This window comes from Blennius ocellaris (genome assembly GCF_963422515.1).
Source record: "Blennius ocellaris genome assembly, chromosome: 1".
Taxonomy (NCBI): domain Eukaryota; kingdom Metazoa; phylum Chordata; class Actinopteri; order Blenniiformes; family Blenniidae; genus Blennius; species Blennius ocellaris.
Genome location: NC_137650.1, coordinates 26139555 through 26158750, shown reverse-complemented (window position 1 = coordinate 26158750; position 19196 = coordinate 26139555). Strand labels below are relative to the sequence as shown.

General features: G+C 39.8%; 1 protein-coding gene across 1 annotated transcript in view; it reads left to right on the top strand.

Annotated features, from left to right (window-relative positions):
- Window positions 1–19196, top strand: part of mettl15 (methyltransferase 15, mitochondrial 12S rRNA N4-cytidine) — a 49577-nt gene that overhangs the window by 14943 nt on the left and 15438 nt on the right. Inside the window, exon 2 of the mRNA XM_080501205.1 lies at window positions 12481–12617. Coding sequence (XP_080357331.1) covers window positions 12481–12617 — 137 coding nt within the window. The remainder of the gene's footprint in view (window positions 1–12480; window positions 12618–19196) is intronic.

Genomic DNA, 19196 nt, shown 5'->3' with positions numbered 1-19196 from the left:
GCAGAGAAAATGTAGCTCAGTAAATCTCCAACCTGCAATGAAAAAAAAACAAAAAAAACAGACAGTTTGGCTGGGGGGTGGGGGTGGCGAGTGATGACTCATGCACGCAGTAGAGGTCCCTCCCTTTCTATTTCTTTCGGTGTCCAATCAGTTCTCTCACAGCTGTCACTCACTGCCTCCAAATCAGATCTCAACAATGCTTCACTGTCCCCCCATAAATCATTTCATTTTGCAAAGGTTTAGCGGATGTGAGGTGAAATTACAAAAATGGTGTTTTGCACATCGTTTTGCCACCACAGATTGTTTCTTGATAACATGATTACCTTGGGATGCAGATTATAATCCTCTGCTTCCAGGCTGTTTTATGCTGTGGGCACAAATTGTATTGAAATATACACACCAACAGAGTTCCTGAAGTCCTAAGATAGATTTTTTTTTTTTTAAACGCCTTCTTATGTACATTAATATTTGTTTTGATTTAGTCTTGGGGGGGGGGGGTAAAAAAAACTAAAAACTTTCATACTTGAAGAAGCCACATTATTTGATCATATTTCAAATTCTGTCACTTTCAGATTACTTCTCCAGAAGGCAAGCAGCCTGTAAAATGGCAGAAAGACTAATCGTTACATTGTGTTGCCCATGTACACTAAATATTGAGTTATCGGCTCGTAGTTTCAGAGACGATACAAGTGTCTGCTCGCCGTGTTTCTCCAAGGATCTCCTCAGCACCGCTGTGGTGTTCGAGCCCAGCTCAGGACTCCTCAAAGTGGGCGGATGCTTGACATGGGCTTTATGAGCTTCATGGAGAGGACAACAGGGACCAAGGTTTCCTCTTTGCAGTGAGATTGTTTTTTTGGATTTTTTTTTTTTCTAAATTGAAAATAATAACAAATGTATCCACGGAGCAAAGGCAGAGCTGGCATGTTTTTTTTTATGAGTGTGAAGATGAAATGAAAGAAAAGTAAAAAGTGAGAGAGTTGATGATGTCATGGTGACAAGCTTGATCTGAAAAGGGACAACGTTATTTACAAGACATAATGCAAATCTGAAAAGTTACACAAAGCTTTACACACTCATTTCCTCGCCAAGTAGCCCACAGTCAATGTGCCAGTGACACTAAATTATGATCAGCTGATGCTTAATCTCGTGATTTATTATGCTAGCAATTTTCCAATATCGTTATCATCACATAATGTAATTTGGTCACACGGATCCTAAATCATAAAATACTTTAACTAATGTATTCAGTTGTTATGATTCTGAGGTTTCTGCTACCACCTTAGAACAATGTAGGTGGGTGGTGTTTCTGTTGTGGCGCGCATTCCCACAGGGTCCTGGCTTTGTGCAATGCAAACTGATACATTCACACCTACGGGAAAATATTTTGTCACTCGTGTACGACATCTAAGCAGCAGCAGTGAACACCATTGATGGTTCCCATACCCCTGGCGGTCCCAGATTCAGCACCCTGGACAGCGATCATGCCATACTTGAAAATAATCCACCTGAGCCAACAGCAGAAAGATTGTTTGGTGCTCTTGAAACTTTGTCAGAGCCACTTGTATTTCTATTATCACGCAGACAAATAAAGACACATGAACTTGACAATCTGCTCAGACTCCTCAAGATAACTTACAAAACTCAAAAGAAAGAATAAGTCATTATTCTTTCGAATGTACGCGACTGGTCAAAAGTTAAGACACGCCTTCTCATTCAATGTTTTCATTTTCGTCACCATTTACATTATAGATTTTCACTGAAGGCAACAACATTATGAATGAACACATATGAAATTATGTATTAAAAAAAATCTGAATATTTCAGATTCCTCTAAGTAGCGACCCTTTGCTTTGTTGACTGTTCTGCAAACCCATGGCCTCTCAATGAGCTTCCTGAGGCAGTCACCTGTAATGGTTTTCACTTCACAGTTGTGCCTCATGAGGGTCCATTTGTGGAATTTCTTGCCTTCTAATGGGGCTCGGATCATCCGTTGGGTTGTACAAGAGGTCATGTTGGTACACAGTTGACATCCCTATTGGATAACTATTAGTAAAGAGTAAAGAGAAACAACCATCCATCATTACTTACTAAGACCTGAAGGTCAGTCAGTGCAGAAAATTGCAAAAACTTTGAATGTATCCCCAAGTGCAGTCGGGAAAACCACCAAGTGCGATGACGAAAGGAAGACCTGTCTCGGCCTGTCTAGACGAGAATGCTATTTCATGTTTTGGCTCACCTCTGCTCCTGAAGATAAGTTCATCCGAGTGACCAGCCTCAGAAATCACAAGTTACCAGCACTTCTGAGACCGCGCCAATATAGCTGGTAGGAAACCACTATTAAGGAAACGCAACAAGCAGAAGAGATGTATTTGGGCCAAGGAATACAAGGAATCGACATTCGATCAGTGGAAATCTGTACTTTGGTTGGATGAGTCCAAATTTGAGATCTCTGCTTCCACCTACCGTGTCTTTGTGTGTAACAGAAAAGGTGAGCGGATTGTTTCTGCATGCATGGTTCCCAATGTGAAGCATGGCGGAGGAGGTGTGATGGTGTGGAGGTGCTTTTGCTGATGACGATGTTGGGGATTTATTCAAAATTGCAGCGACACTGAACCAGCATGCCGACCACAGCATCCAGCAGCAACCTGCCATCCTGTTTAGTTGGACCATCATTTATTTTTCACCCAGAAAATTAGCCCAAACACGCCTCCGGGCTTTGTAAGGGCTATTTGAAAAGAAAGAGAGCGAATGAGTGCTGTGCCAGATTACCTGACCTCCGCAGTCACCTGACCTAAACCCAATAGAGATGGTTTGAGATGAGATGGACCGTAGAGGGAAGGAAAAGGGGCCATGAAGTGCTCAGCATCTCTGGAACTCCATCAAGACTGTTGATCAAAAACATTGAAAGGAAAAGTGTGTGGTAGTGTACATATGTACAATCATTTTTTTCCACAATTACTAGTGTTTTGCAGTGCTCAGGATGTACCAGGCCTTCACCCATAGTCATTTCATCTCCCGCACCTATGACCATGGGTTTGATGAAGTGGTAAATATACCCAACTACTCACATCAAGTAATAGTTTCTTCTCACATGACATGGTTTCGTCAGCATATCTTTAAACATACAAGTTTCAAACCAGCTTCAAATGACTTGAAATCCAGCTTGAGATCGCTTTAAATGAGTCCACAAACCCATTTCAAATCAGTACCAAAACAACTTTAAGCAGTTCCATAACCAGCTTTTAACAAACTCCTCAAAAACAAACTTTAAACCTGTGGAAATAAGTTTAAAAATAACAGTGAATTGTGGCGTTAACACAATTTTCTATGGGTAGAGATATTTGTTACAGATGATGTAATACATACGTACCATACTTCAATAAAGACTTGCTGAACTTTACTAATTAACCTTTTTTTCCTCAAATATAGCTGCAATTTGTCTGCGTCTTTGTGAACCTTAATGAATCTTCCCTGGTCTTAAATCAAGGTGACACAAGCAATAAGGTAAAGGCACTTAACTATGTTTATGTGTTTCATAACAGCATGGATTGTGCTTCAAATTTGCTATATATGGTGCGGGGAGACACAGTGACAAACAGAGTAGCCTGCTTCCTGAAATTGTTTAGATAGCTTTCCAGGGTGTCCTCTGCCTTGTGCAACACTGAGAACTACCCATAACCCATGTCCCTTTTCAGCCATTCCAAAAAAGGACTGTCTCTTGAAATCCGATAAAATATCAGCTCGAAAGAAGATACATTATTGCGGAGTCACTATCGGTGACCTTTCCAACAATTCTTCCTTGGAAAGTTCAACATGTTTCAGCTGAAGACATTTAACTCAGAAGTTTGTTTCATGCAAACCTAAATACTAGGTAATACTAATGTCACCCAACTTTCAATGCACATGAAAAGCTGCAGTGACTTTTATTTAAAAAATGTTTGCAGTATGTTTTCACCATGTATTTGTGGATATGGCTGTACAATACATGATGCTGTAATACTACCTTGTACTATTAGTGTATAGCTCTTCATCTACTCTCAAAGAGACTTTTCTTTCAAGGAAGCTGTTAAATTTGGATTTGTTCGCTACAATGCAATATCCTCTCTGTGATATTTTTTGATTAATCAAAGCTGGATTGCTGTTGAAAATGGAACTGTTCGACTTCTGATGACTGAATGAACACAGTCGGGTGAAATATGATATTTGTATTGCTCTTTGATGTGGTGTTCACAACTGAATTATGTTTTAAGTGGAAATAACACAATCTGTTCCTATAGCTCTCAATCGGCCTGCTTAAATTCGGTGTGTAGGAATGTTTGAATAATTTGCAATTCCACCCATGCTTTCTATTTTAGGAGGTTTTTCTGTAGTAGCTTTTTCCTCTCTTATTTTATTTCTTTTTTATTGTTTCAACAGTTCCTCTGTTGCTTGAACAGCAGTTGCTATTCTTTTGCTCAGAGCACATTTAATTACATGTTATCTACAATACAGATGATAACAGTCACCAGATTAGAGTTTATCCTTTTGGGACACTGAATATCAGCCCCAGATTCCATGCCAATAATCTATTCATTAGTGATGGTGACATTTAACTGTGCAACAAAGTGTTGGAGCCACATCTAAACCGTCTGCATGGCTGGCTGATCGAGACATCCAGCCATCACTGTCCCTATAGCCTCATGCCTCACATAGCTCTACATATACGTTATCTTTCTATACACTAATGATTTGTGTATGGAGAGATACAATGTTAAATATTTTGAGCCGAGACATAAACAAATGTCTAGTTTCATAACTGTGATGGCTCCTATAACTAAACAACCCTTACAGCAAGCAAGTATGGAACAATGGAAGGCCCTCCCTTATAATTGCCATTCATAAAATATTATGTAATTTTAACATACTCCTCCATTCTCTTAACACTATGTCCAAGACAAGAATCTCTCTCGGAGGTGTTCAGTCCTGTGTTGGAATAAGTAAAAACAGTAAGTTCATGCCACTGGAATAACACCATGACTTAATGTCCTTGTGTGAGCTCCAAAGTTCTGTAACAGCAGGTCACTTTTTCCTTCATAAAATTCCCAGAATTAATATCTGTTTTTGACTTCGATACTAATATCAAGGGACACTTCAAAAAAGTAATTCTAAAATACTTTAAAGTGTCCCGCATACGTGTTGACAGACTGAAAAAGTCTGGCGCTTTTTCACAGGTTGTTCGTGCCTCCGATAGGATTTGTTCACTCTGGGCTGGGAAATGACCTACTAACTTCAGACGGGTGTTTTTGTAGACAAGTGAACTAATGCTGTTTTTGTGCGTGCAGTCTTGTCTTGTCTTAACTAGCTCAAATACCTCCTCGAGTACATTTATTTAAACATGTGCCAGGAGAGTGCAAACAGCACTGAACAGATGAGGTATGAAAGTATTTGTCGTAACTCTGCGGCATTCCTTTGACAAAAGAGAGATTAGTTCGACATACATACAAGCTTTTGGAAGGAACCCTCTGGCAAAAGAGGGGGAAAAAAAAGATTTCTGTGCTCCTGTGTCACTTGTTCACTCCCTCATTCATTCACTCACTCGCTGACTTACTCTCTGCCCACACGTAGTACGTGTGGTGCACTTTAAATTTAGGAAGGTGAGGCAGAAGGCTGCGTGCGTCTCAGACATGACTGATCACCATCAACATCATCACTCGACAGAGTAATTGTGGGAAGCTTTCATGCCTTTTGAGTTCGTCTGCTCTCACTGGCCATCTGTTTTGCACACGTCCGCCTCCTACCTGTTGTACCTACTCATTCATTTAAGCAAAGTGAAGAGCACAAAACTTCTCTTGCTCTCTGCTAAAGTGAAGTTGATTTCGAAATGTGCCTTGAAGACACACAGAGAGACAGGAGACTCCTAAGCAGCAGTGAGGTGGTTAAGGCATTAAAAAGTAATTTTATTGTAAGATAATCTCGATGCCGTTTGAGCTAAGCAGCGGTTTTAGGTGTAAGATTTATGTCCAGAGTCAGGTGCACAAAAGGCAGAGACTTGGTATGTTGTCACTTGTCTCCTGTCTGCGCCTGGCATAACCAAAATTCTCTCGCATAATCACAACCTCCACATGTGTCTGTTCATAACAAGGTCTCATGCTGCAGACCTGCCAAATTCGTGCACACTTGTGTCTCGCCATGAACTTTGTGTGACAGAGAAAGAAATGCAAACCGGTTAGCTCCGCTCTTGCCATGGCAACGGACGCGACAAGAAAAGCGATCCCGTACCTGTGTATCTGTCTCCCTAATGGTCTGTGTGTTAGTGTAACAAGATCTGTAAAAACTCCCCTCAATGACATTTTAGATCCCCCACTGTAACTGACCTGGGCTGGGGAGTCACAAGTAGGATTTAGGTGAGTACTCAGGCTTCTCTCAGGTTCCTGTTCCCCTTTTCCTAATGAATTCAGCCATAAGAAAGCTTGAGATGAGGCCCCTTTTTTCCATACGGCCAGGATATTTTATACTGTCACATGGGCTACATTTTGTTTGCAAAATCTCATGAATGTAAAAGTTGTCCTTTTTTTTTTTTTTTTGAAAAAACTTCCTCCAAAGCATATTATGACTATAAAATCTCTCTCGAGATGTTTTTGATTTAACATGTCTAACTGACAGTCTGTAATGTGTTTCTCTTCTCCTTTTGGGAAGAAAACGCTCTTATTAAGAATGCTGTGGGATGACTGCTGAAGGGTCCTGCATTATAGCACCTTGCAGCTTCACCATTGGACTGCACCACTTGGACTACTCCTAACTCTCCTGTACCCTCTGCTGGGAAAGGCAGATATTGCACAATCTTGACAAGAGTGCTCTGGGCAGAGCAGTTTCTTTTATTTTAAGTATCACTTTTCTGCTTTTAAGGACTCGTGATCACCCACGTTGTGTTGTGGTCTAATTCCAGTCTGCTGCCTTGTCGGTGAAGCCACGGTCTAGGTGAGAGCCTCGCCGACAGCCCTCGGTATGAAATATCAATGTGAATGACTCATTCCCAAGTTTGGTGTCAATCATCATTGCAAATACCAAACCCATTATCACAGAGTCTTTTCAAGAAGTTGTTCAGTCCATCTGGTGACAGAAGCTGCGGGCTTTCTAAACCATTTTTTTTACAATGTGGAGAAACCTTTTTCCCCCCCTCAAGATGCAGGAATGGCAGTTTCAATTTACCTCAGAAATGACCTTGTAAACATCAACTCTTAGAATTTCTGAGCATGTATTTGATTTTTTGATTTTTTAGTTTTTAGTTTATTTCGTTCGTTTGTGGTGTGTGTGTGTGTGTGTGTGTGTGTGTGTGTGTGTGTGTGTGTGTGTGAGAGGGAGTGAAGGTGGTGAGTCATATATTGACCCTCATAAAGACAGTGTCTTTGATCAGTGAATCACTGATACAAATGAGAATAAACACACAGTCTTTATATTTCCTATTGTCCACCGCTGTATCATTATTGGGCATCAGCTGTCTGCCTGCTCTTTGCACCAGTGGAATAAATGAGCTTTACCTTTGTTCTTTTGGACACAGCTTCCTCAAGATGTGACAAAAGATTGTTATGACAAGTGCTGCGCACTCCAGTAGAGGACCAGTTTGTCTCCTGGTTGCCTGTGTCGACTGTTTTGATAAAAGCCAGCCTACTTTGCTGTTTGTGTTTCTGTTTTCCTTTTCTTTTCTTTTTTTTTTCCTTTTTTTTTTTTTTGTATTGAATAGCACAACAGGCAAGTTCATTATGCGTGTGACTCATCCCACTAGCCCACACCCCCTCCCCATCTGCTGCTGTGCGCTGGAAAGGAGAGGGAACCGCCATTGATCACTTCTTCCCTCACACATGCACGCACACACCCCACCTTCAACGTCACTATCGATCGACATGTTTAATGTTTTTGTGGGGAATAGCTGGCATTTCCTTTTGTGTCATTTTACATCTGCTTCCTAACATTTGCTGGCATTATAATCAATCATGGAGCAGAAATGTAGAGGGGGGGGGGGGAGGAAAAAAAAAAGTGAAGCATAATCCCGAAAAATTTTCAAACAATCTCAGACTGTTCAGGCTGTGATTGAACCGGTTGGGATTTGTTGTTGTTACAGTAACAGTCAAGAAATGTATAAGGAATAAAGTCTGGACTGGACAGGGGATGTTTTCTGCTTTGCAAGTGTTATTCCACATGGATACAGCTGAGTTCACAGCTACCAGCACTCACAGCAAAAGATGCTGCAGAATGGTTCCCAGGCACATTTACCCCACTCCCTCACTTTTATTGATTTGAATCATCAATGGAAAATGATATGATAAAAATGGGTTGAAGAGATTGCTTTCTTGTGCATGAAAGGGAACATTTATTAATTAACCTTTTTTCTTAAGTGGCAATCCTTAAATCTTTGTGACACAGTTGGTTCAGTGCAAAAATCACTTGGTTTTTGCATTAAAAATCGAAACATTGAAAAAAAACAAATTCTCCTTTGTAAATTCCATCTGTATTTTAGCAATTTGACTTATGATCCTCATGGTCTCACAGCCCTCCACCATCCTGAATTAGATGAAACAGTACAGAAGGTGGATGGATGGATGAATTTACAAGTTGTAATCAGCCTGTGGATGGCTTTTAACATCTACAAGACTCGTAAAAAAAACACCAATCAATCCAAGTTAGGGTCAGAGCTAGCTAGAGCGGATCCCAGTCAATCGGGAAGAGCGCAGCCGACACAGGCCACCAACCAATCACATGTTTAACACAGACAGAGATGTTATAGTCATTGTCAGGTCAAATTTGCATGTATATTACGATGGTTTTTTTTTTGGTTTTTTTGTGTTTCTTGAGGTGTTCTGGTAAGCTGGCAGTATTTTCTTCAAGAACTCGAGAACTTTAGTTTGGGGATTTTTGGTAACGGTGAAAGCATGAAGCAAAGCCTGAAGGACTCTGGTTTCTACCATAAAGGATTGAAGAGAGCTGGCGGATAACACTGAAAGGGGTTTTCAAATTCTACAACACCTTATTATATAGTGGTGGTTCCCTGCTGTACTTAATATGACTAACACCTCTGCCAAGAGTGAATGAGCCAACTTTTGGAACCATAAATCCACAACTCTCACAGTTGTCAAAGCGAGCCCAACCAAGGTGATCTGTCTGATGGTGTTCTTATGAACTGGATGACATATTCACTGTCTGGATCTGTTGGGTTTCTCTCTGTAAAAATCACCTAGAAATGACTGTTTTATCTGGTGCTATATAAACAAAGTTGAATTGAATTGAATCGTCTGACTGTAGCAGCACTTTGCAATATGGGGAAGAAAAAAAAAAACCCCCACAAGGTTTTGTACACATTAAAGCCAGCGCCTTAGTCAGACGTGAACAGAAGTGATTGGAAGGGGGGGGGGGGGGGGGGGGGGGGAGACTATCAAGGGTTCCTGTTAACTTCTGATCTTTGGCCAGATGTGTCCATTTAATATTGCTTAATAACCCCTTTTAATGGATTTGGTTGGAAGGGATAAAATGATTCCCATAGAAAATATTTTCTCTGCTTAGGTCATTGTTATGATAGTTGTGTGTGGGGGGTAAAGTACATTCATTTGTATTACCACTTTTTCAATATTGGTTCAGATTTGTTGGTTCCAAATTTGTTGACTAAAGCTATATGGCTTTATTTATTTTGAGGAGCTGTTGTAACAGTACGAACCAGTCAAATCAAATTCTGCCGAAAAGTCAGGTAATTCAAATGAGGGCGACGTCGCTAAAACTAGTTTCATTGCCACATGTTCAGTGTTCAGTCATTTAGAGCTTCATTAGATAGGGTAGATTTAACTTGCCGCTCATACAAAACTCACGGATCTGAGTTGAAGTTCAAAAAAGTCATGGGTTGAGAAACTCAAACAGTAAGGCGAAGATGTCGAGCAGAATCCGGTAGATTAGAGACTAAACTCAACACCGTTTAGCTATGCACAGTTCCGCCATCATTCTTGCAGAATTTTTTATTTTTTTGTTGTTGTTTTTTTTGTGTGTTTTTTTTACAGATTAGCATACTATTAGCACAAATGTTGAGTATTGGAATTAATTTACAATAGATATAAAGTGAGTGATGTTAATGTTCTTGTGCTTTTAGATTTGTTGTTTCAATATCAGTGCACAGCTTCTTGCTCCTAATTTACACCAGCTGTTTTTGCGCCCTGTTTTTTTTCCCCTCTCCTCTTATTTTTCCATTTTTTTCCCCCTACATTTTTTTCCCCCCATCACATCTGCAATTCTCACCATCAGCGTGTAAGAAGCAAGGAGGGGAGCATTTAGTACATTGTATTGTTTGTTGGTCTTTTGTTTTAGCCTTTGACTTTTGCCCTGAGTCCAATAGGTACAGTTGAGATCAGAGGTTGACATACACTGCATTAAAAGACACAAAAAACCTTTTTATCGCTCAAAGCCTGTTTGGCCATGATGACCATCGTTACACTTGGAGGAACAAGGGGGGAGCTTGTAAGCTTGAGAACACCTTTTCAACTGTGATGCATGGGCATTTTGGCATCATGTTGCGGGGCTACTTTGCTGCAGGAAGAATTGGTGCAATTCATAAAATAGATGCTACAATGAGGAAACAACAGTGTGGAAATATTGAAGTAACATCTCAAGACTTCAGGTAGGAAGTTAAAGCTTGGGCACAAATGGATCTTCCAAATGGACAAGGACCATAGGCATACTGCCAAAATCGTTCAAAAGTAGCTTGAGGACAACAAAGATGATATTTTTGAGTGAACGTCACAAAGCACTGATCTCAATCCCGCAGAAAATTTGTGGGCAGGTCTAAAAAAGGCATGCCCAAGCGAGGCGGACTTCAAATTTTACTTGGTTACACCAGTTCTGTCAGGAGGACTGGGCCAGAATTCCAATAAACTATTGTGAGAAGCTTGTGAAAGGATACCCAAAACGTTTGCACCAAGTCATACAGTTTAAAAGAAATTCTACCAAATACAAAGGAAATGTATGTAAATGTTTGACTTCAAGGAAAGTAATAAACATTTCTTTGAGAAATTCTCAGATTATTTTGGCATGTAGCAAATTTTTGGACTCCTAACTGACCTAAAACAGGAGATTTAACTTCAGACAGTCAAAAAAAAAAGTTTTATTAAAAAGGTTTGTCTTTTTATATATTCTATGTAAACTTATGAAAAAAATTTATTGGTGAAATTATTTGGCGAATTGAACATTATTAATAGTATTTTTCCTTCCTGCCTTCACATTTTAGGTGCACGAGGTTTGGTTCTGACCTAATCAGATGGAAATGTAGCCTTTTAGTCATGTTAGATTCTTGTTTTTCTTATTTTTTCTTTGCCTTCTGAAAGCCAGGTTGGATTGTTAACCTTGATCCAAAACATAGTGACAAAAGTACCTGACGCAAGTTAAACGTGAATGAACAAAGATATGCTGCAGCATTTTTTTTAATATGGTACTTGTCACATTCATGTTTGGTTTATTTACTGTAGTTGTTGTTTATCTGTGCTGTGTTTACCTTGTATTTGTGTCAGCCCAAGTTCATTTTAGAAGTGGTCCACTTGTTTTGTGGGAACTGAGTTTGAATGGCAGTGTTTGCACTTTGTTTGAATCAAAGCTTGAACTAAGCTTTTGTAATTTTTGTTACCAAAATGAAGAAGAAATATGTTGGCCCTCAGAAACATTGTGGGTTTAAAAGACATTCAGGAGAGCCTCTGAGTACTATAAGTGATTTAAAGAATGGTTAGACAAATGCCTCAAGTGTCTTGTGTTTATTGTGTTTCAGTCATCATGTTTTATTCTTACTAACATAGCAATTTTTAATTTGTCAGAACCAGTAAAAACAAAAAAGACAGAAAAAAATATCATGATCCGGCCATCTCGTATACCAATTAATCTAACTCAGGGTTGTGAGGTGCTGGAGGCAATACCAGGTGATTGCAGCATTAACAATGGACAGATCGCCAGTACATCACAGGACAAACAGAGATAAGACAGTCACACACACACACACTCACGTTTGATGGTATTCTTGCTGTGAGGCGAGATCGTTAACCACGACCCACCATGCCTCCCACAGTAGCATCATACCTTCATTCAAGCAAAAATATTAACGCGTTATCTCTGACATAAACCAGATGTTTATTTGTGAAACTTGTGGGAAAAATGCAAAGTTTTGCTACTCGAATCAGAACCGTCACATTTGGCGTTCAAGTACGGTACATAGGCAACCTCCTGGATGAGTGCAATATGTGTATTTTAAGCTTTAAATATACCTTCTAGCAAGATTATTTCTATTATAATATGAACAATTATTGGGCTGGAACAAGAAAAAGAAAACTTGAACGTAGGTGTAGCATAGCACATGTCTGTGAGTGACGTACTTTAACAATAAACTAGCATAGTGATGATAAGATAGTGATGATGAATCACATATATGGAGTCCTATTGTGAGATGAATGTGTTGTTGTTTTTTTCTTGCCTTCTCGCATGTAGGTGGTCCTGGACATGACATTTGGAGGTGGTGGTCATACCAAAGCAATACTGAGCACGGTTCCCGATGTCACAGTTCTGGCCTTGGATCGAGATCCCACAGCTATCTCTCTGGCGCAGCAGTTAGCCGAGGAACACGAGTAAGCGATATATCAAAACAGATCAACACAAGCTGAAACCCTGAAATGCACGATGACTAGATAAATGATGATCCTCGATCAATGATTGATCATTAATCTGTAGTTGTCCTCGTTGGCGTCTTGAAAGTTTGTACTTGAGTTTGTTTTGTGACCATTATTTCCTGAAACAATGCATATTTTTGATTTACAACGGCATCACAGCTCTCAGTGAATCTCTCACTTCTTCCACGAGCCCGATCAAATGCTGCTTGCCAAGATACAGCCCCTGAGTTTCACTATCCAATGAAATCCATTCTTCCTTCTTAACTTAAAGCTTTTCTCCCCCCACGCAAAGCTGGTGGGCCCAGCATGTCATTTGTCAGAGTAAGAGCCCACGCCTGCAGTGTGAGGGAGATGCTGCCTCCCACGAAAGATCTATAAGTTAGGGGGGGGGGGGGGGGTGAGGGGTGTTAAAAAGTCGAGAGAGAGAAAAGAGAAAATGAAAACGAGAGAGAGAGAACAGGGAGACACGAGGACACAATGCCAGGGTGAGAGGGAGTGCGTGTGTGCATGAGCAAGGCGCGGGTGGATGAAAATGAGATGTTCCTAAGACCATGGCGTGGGAAGGAATCCTTTTACGTAGATTCTGGGGAAACCTCTCTCAAGGGAATCTGCCAGAGAAATGTGCCTGTGAGCAGGGAATGACAATTAAGAGAGAGAGAGGGGGAGAGTCAGAGAGAGAACACTGTATTCTGTCAGCAGCAATATACCCCTGCTGTAAACTCTTCCACGCCTACTCCTGATGCAAGTTGAGAGAGGCTAGAGAAATCTAGCAATTAACCAATATTATTGGAAGCCTGAGTAAAAGACCCTTCCAGCCTACGCAGTGCATCCGCACAGCAGGGTTAGAGGATTTTCTCTCTCCTCCATGCTCCCATGTCTTGAGGAACGTACAACTTCAATGCCAGCTGTTGAGCGTTGATGTGAGTTTGAACACAGTTTTACAGCACAATGCAAACAGTCACACTTCCAAACATAAAAAAAAGCCCTTCGATTATGAAAATAACTTTTGTGTTACCTGAATAATATTCACGTGTCTTAAATGGGATTTTTCTGCGGCATGGTGAGCCTCGTTATTCTCTGCACCATCTTTCTTGTTGCTATGACTTCCCTGCGCTTGAAGATCTGCAGTACTTGTGCTGAGAATAAATGTTATAAACGAGAAAAAGGAACCAAGCATAAATGAAAAGGCAAACTTAGCATTTACATGCACATATGGGATTGAACACAGATTGATATGATCATAAGTGTTTGACATTACACCATGTGCTGTGTTTACTGTCACACCAGTATAGTGAGAGCTCGAGTCCAGTTGGTTAGGATATGTATTTATTTATTTATTTAATTTTAATTCCTTTATTTTCCCATTTTCATCTTATGGTATTCAGTTAAATCAACCACTATTTGGAGCATTTATTTCAAAACTATATTAATAAGAATTATGTCACGACCTCAGAAATTGCTCATTTGCCACAGCTATTCACATAAGAAAAATCTGCGAGACACGGTATGGTTGTGTTTCTTTTCTTTTGCTAGTGTTTACCATGAAGTGATTGAATGGAGCACTGAACCCTCACAAGCAAAACAGTAAATGTTGGGAATAGGGAGAAGAGAACAGGAAAAGGTTAAAGGACCTAAAAAAAAACCAGTTCAACACACTGATAATAAAGTCTGAGAATAAAAATCATGGGGAGCCAGCTGAGGAAGGTTAGTTGGTAATCTTGCACGTGTGTCAGTCCATTATCAACTGTGCACTTGTTATATGCACAAACCTTTAGAAGATAAGGCTGTAAGAGCATTGTCGGATTTGTACTACTTCAAAACTATCAATGTAAAACAATCAGTACATCTGGATTTATGACCTGTGACTGCTGTCAATTTAACAATTATGGTTTTGTACAAAATTGATATTTCCAATTATTCTGCATTGAATCTACATTTTACCTTATACAAAAAATGTGTTTTGATGAAATAAATTCAAATGATCCCAACCGCAGATACACCACCTCTGTGGATTATTGACTAAAGGCTACCTGCATGTAAACATCCTCCATGTTCCCGTGATGCTTTGTGGCTCTCCCACATTTCAGTAGACCAGTGGATTACACTCTTGTTAATTTGGACTCACCCAACATCCAAAAATAAAAAATGAAAATAAGGACTCTTTGTCTTGGCTATAGTTTGTAGAATGCTGAAGTTTTTACAAAATTAGCCATGATAGCATCGGCTAAGACCAAATAAGCAGATAATCTATGATAATTACTTTTTTGGAGAGTATGGATGACCTTGATGATAAACGTGAGTGTCGGGGACTGAGAAAATACTGTGAGATCTGCAGAAATGTACTCGTTAAGATCGAACAGTGAGAAAAAGAACATAACGGCATTTGTTTTTGTGCGCGTGTTCACGCCGAGCTCCTTCTGTCTGCTTCCGCGAGCCACCTGTCCACTTCAGACACAGAGTTGAACTGCTTCATATCTAGACCCTTCAGGCTAATGAAGAGCGGCCCTGTCAATGTGCCTACGATAAGGTTTTTTTTTTACTTGCATAAATGGGCAGCAAAAAGTGCAAAATGTACCACTGGCGGAGTTTTCCAAACAGTATTGCTGCTTGCAGATAGGTACAGAACCCGTCTTTCTTTTATTAGATTCGAAATACTAATGACGCCCAAAGCATAAGGCTTCTCATCAGTTCACAAAATATTTCTTTGGTCACACATCTTGCATTTGGATAATAGTGACACAGGTCGGCTCTGTCAGTGATTGGCCTGTGATGTTAGCCCATGCTCTAATTGTTAAAACAATGGAGGACCACAAGAATCAAGATACCTTGAGAGGAGTCTGCTTTTTAGGATCATTTGTACTCTACTGAGATGCACGGAATGAGTGCGTTGGGGTTCGGTGCGTTGAAATGAGCAATTGGTATTAAATCCACAAGAGGGTGCTGCTCTAATTGCTCATACTAGAGAAGAGTGTAGTTCTCTTTGCGCTAAAAAAGAGGAGGTCGATGATAACCATGAGTGCAGCGGTAGTACTACTGTTCACATTGAGATAGAGATCCATTCAGCGACAGTCTTGCGGGGGACGGTGGTCTGCGACGCCGTAAAACACAGCAAGACTTCACACAGCTGCACTTCGAGACCGTCCAGCATTTCTCATTCCTTTCTCATCTCAACACTGTCCCTGTGGCTGATGTTGGTACTGCTTCATTGGAAAATATCCATAACTTTTACCAGATGGACTAAATGTGGCCATTTGCTTAATGTGAGATTGACAAACCTGGATGAAAGGTGACAGATCTTCCGAAAGCTGCGGCTGCAACACATTGATGAAGGAATGACACGTTTTTGTCTCTTGGCAAAATAAAAAATTGACTTTTTCTGCGATTGTTTACATCCAACGGACCCTGTTTGACAAAGAAAATCTCATCATACTTTAAAAATACCTCTTTTTAAAGATATTAACAACTAAACACAACAAACAGAAGAAAAAAAAAAGAATAATGGCAAGCTAAAATCAAACTCATTCCAAGTCTCATTTCGCATTGTCTTAACAGAAAACCAAATGGAAACTTTAGAAACTGCGTGAGGATTGTTTGCTGAAATTTTTTTTATCATCAACACACATGTAAAATCTCCATAGCCAAAGTTAATCACTGGTGTGATTTCAGACAAGTGACCAAAAACGGACAAAACATTGCCTTGGAACAAAGTTCAAACGTACAATATTCTTCTCGGAATTTCAAAATAAAACAACTTTGTTACGTCACACAGTTACTTTTATGGATAAATGAGACTTTTGATACATTGTTGGCTGTATTTCCTCCGCTTGATTTTTGCGACGCAGGGAAAGTTGTACATTTTCAGGCACATTTTAAGTCTGATTAACAAAAAAATAGATAAATGAAACCTTCCACTTTACTTTAGGATTCACACGATTAACTGGGATCATATAATGATCATATAACATATCTTTACTTTCATTGAGTGCAAGAAAAATCTATGTTCACCGTTGCCTAAATAATAACTGCAATCCAGAATTGAAAAACCAAACGGTTTTCCAAAGCTTTATTTATTTATTTTAATCTTATAACTTTCAGTATGACATGGTTCAACATCTTCTTTTCTCAAATCCAGGGCTGTCTTAAGGTTCTCAAGGTTTACCATCTCCCTTCAATTGACTTTCATTTAAAATCATTCTGCTCTTCATAAAGTCTCAGTTGACTTGTACTTTATATTTTATCGTCTTTTTTTTTCTTTTTTTTAAATTTTGCTGTCATTTGCTTTTGCAAGCTTTACAATATGCACACTAATTAAGCCTTTAATTTTCTTGCTCTGTTCTTCTATTGAACGTTTTTGTTATTGTACACATTATTGTGTAACAGTGTTTCAATTGATTTGTGAGCACAAGCCAAGTGGGCAGTTCTCTCAGTTCTGAGTAGACGCCTAATAACCTCAATCAATCAGTGACACGTCACAGACGACATCCAGAGAGGTGTTGATCTACATCTGGAAACATCGGTTGTCTATGATGTAACATTTCCTGACTATTCAGAGAGCTTAAAAAAAAATGGAATTGAATATGATGGTTCTTAAAGTGGATCAATTAGAGAAAACACTTGTAAGCAATAATGACAAGGCCGCCAATGAGTTCACAGCCTGTTAGTTATACATCCACGGCATTGCTGTAGCTTTAATAGAGAACAAATAAGCCACAGAGATGGCTTTTATAACCATCTTTAGGTCAACTGAGGTAATTTAGAAAAAGAAAAAAAACCCACATTTTTAAAGACTGGCCTCTGTCTCTTTGTTTGTATCCTTCCACTTCTTTTTTTCTTCTCTGGACTGTAGATATTTTCATCACCTGCTCCCCTGCTGAAAGCAATCAATCAGCATCTTGTCTTAGACTTCAGTGACGCAGGTAAAGGAACTGAGCAGGTCAACACAAGGGAATATTTCAGGCTTGATTTGTGAAGAGGCAGCATCATGTTGAGTGAGCATGCGCTCAGGCTGAAGCTGCAGTGAAGGTTCTTCATGTCCTCACAGAGTGTACTCTCTCTCTCTCTCTCTCTCTCTCTCTCTCTCTCTCTCTCTCTCTCTCTCTCTCTCTCTCTCTCTCTCTCCCTCTCTCCCTCTCTCCCTCTCTCACCAGATGGACAAGAGCTAACATTCAGTCAGGGAGTGTTGTCTTAAGAAATACTATGTTTTATTCAAAGTGAACCTTGTTTTGCTGCATCAGACTTAATTACATCATGACTTTATCATTTCTTAAAACCAGAAGTTAAAAACAGTCTTGATAAAATGTGAGATCAATGATTTTTCCTGTATTTTTAGATTCATGTTTTCCACCTCTGAAAAGTCACTCAAAATATAATTTTCATCGAGATTTTTTTAAAGGCCACATTTCTTCATAGATTCACGAACCTCAATTCCATTGTCTGCTGAGCACTTTGGCTGGTTCAGAAGATCTGCAGACAGTTTTCTTTGCGCCTCTGCACGATTCATAAGACACAGTTCGGGCAGCATGTCGAACAATTGTTGATTGTATTGAACTGTTTCTTTGTGTTAGGAAATAAGAGAGTGTGTCAAAGAAGAGCTCTTCAGAGCACAGAGAACATTTCAATCGAGCAGAAGTAAACCAGATATGACAGACGTATTGCAGTCCTGGGCTTTCTAAAAGCAAAGCTGAAATGCTTATTCACACAACAAAGCATGGAAACACCTTGAACCTGACTCGACGCACCATATGTTCAGAGAAAACTGAACATTAGGGTGAGCACCATAGATTGCATGAAAAGCCACAGGAAAACAAATGATTCTTTGCAAACTCTCGCGGAGCAGTGTCACCTGACCTGAAGACCGGGAATGTTGCAAAATGTTTCATCTTCTGCTGAAAGGATCATTCTTATAATGGAGCTCTTTGAATGCACTTGAGAAATGTACAGATCAGAGAAAAGAAGTGAGATACAGCAGGGAGCAACAGATGAAGAAATGGAGTTTACTTCCAAGGTCGCCTCAAGTAGTCCTCAGAGATCATCGTGCCCCACCAAGTTGGACTGGGCGATATGGCCTCAAATCAATATCACAATATATTGAGCAGTTCACCTCGAAAACGATAAATGGAGGATAGCGACGCCACGGCGCCACCTGCGCAAAACAATGTTTGGCCACTAGATGTAGCAGTTATATTGATTGTATGACTCTCCTGGACCTATTTCTTGCAACTTTAAAGGCCTGTAAAACTGCACTGTCTGAAAATAAATGAAGAAAATACAAATTAAGTACTTTTAGTTGTAAAGATTTACTGAGGAGCTGATAAGCACATATTACTTGAAATGAGAACGACTGAATACATTTAAAAGTATAAAATAAATGGAATAGTAGGAATGCATTTCCTGGAAATACAAAGTATTGAAAATATAATTGTTAACAAGTTGCATCCTTTGTAAACTTCAGGGCATGTAGTACACATGCCAGGCCTTTAGGAGTGCTGTGACACACCAAGCACACCATAAAACACAGAAGAAGACGGACTACATAGA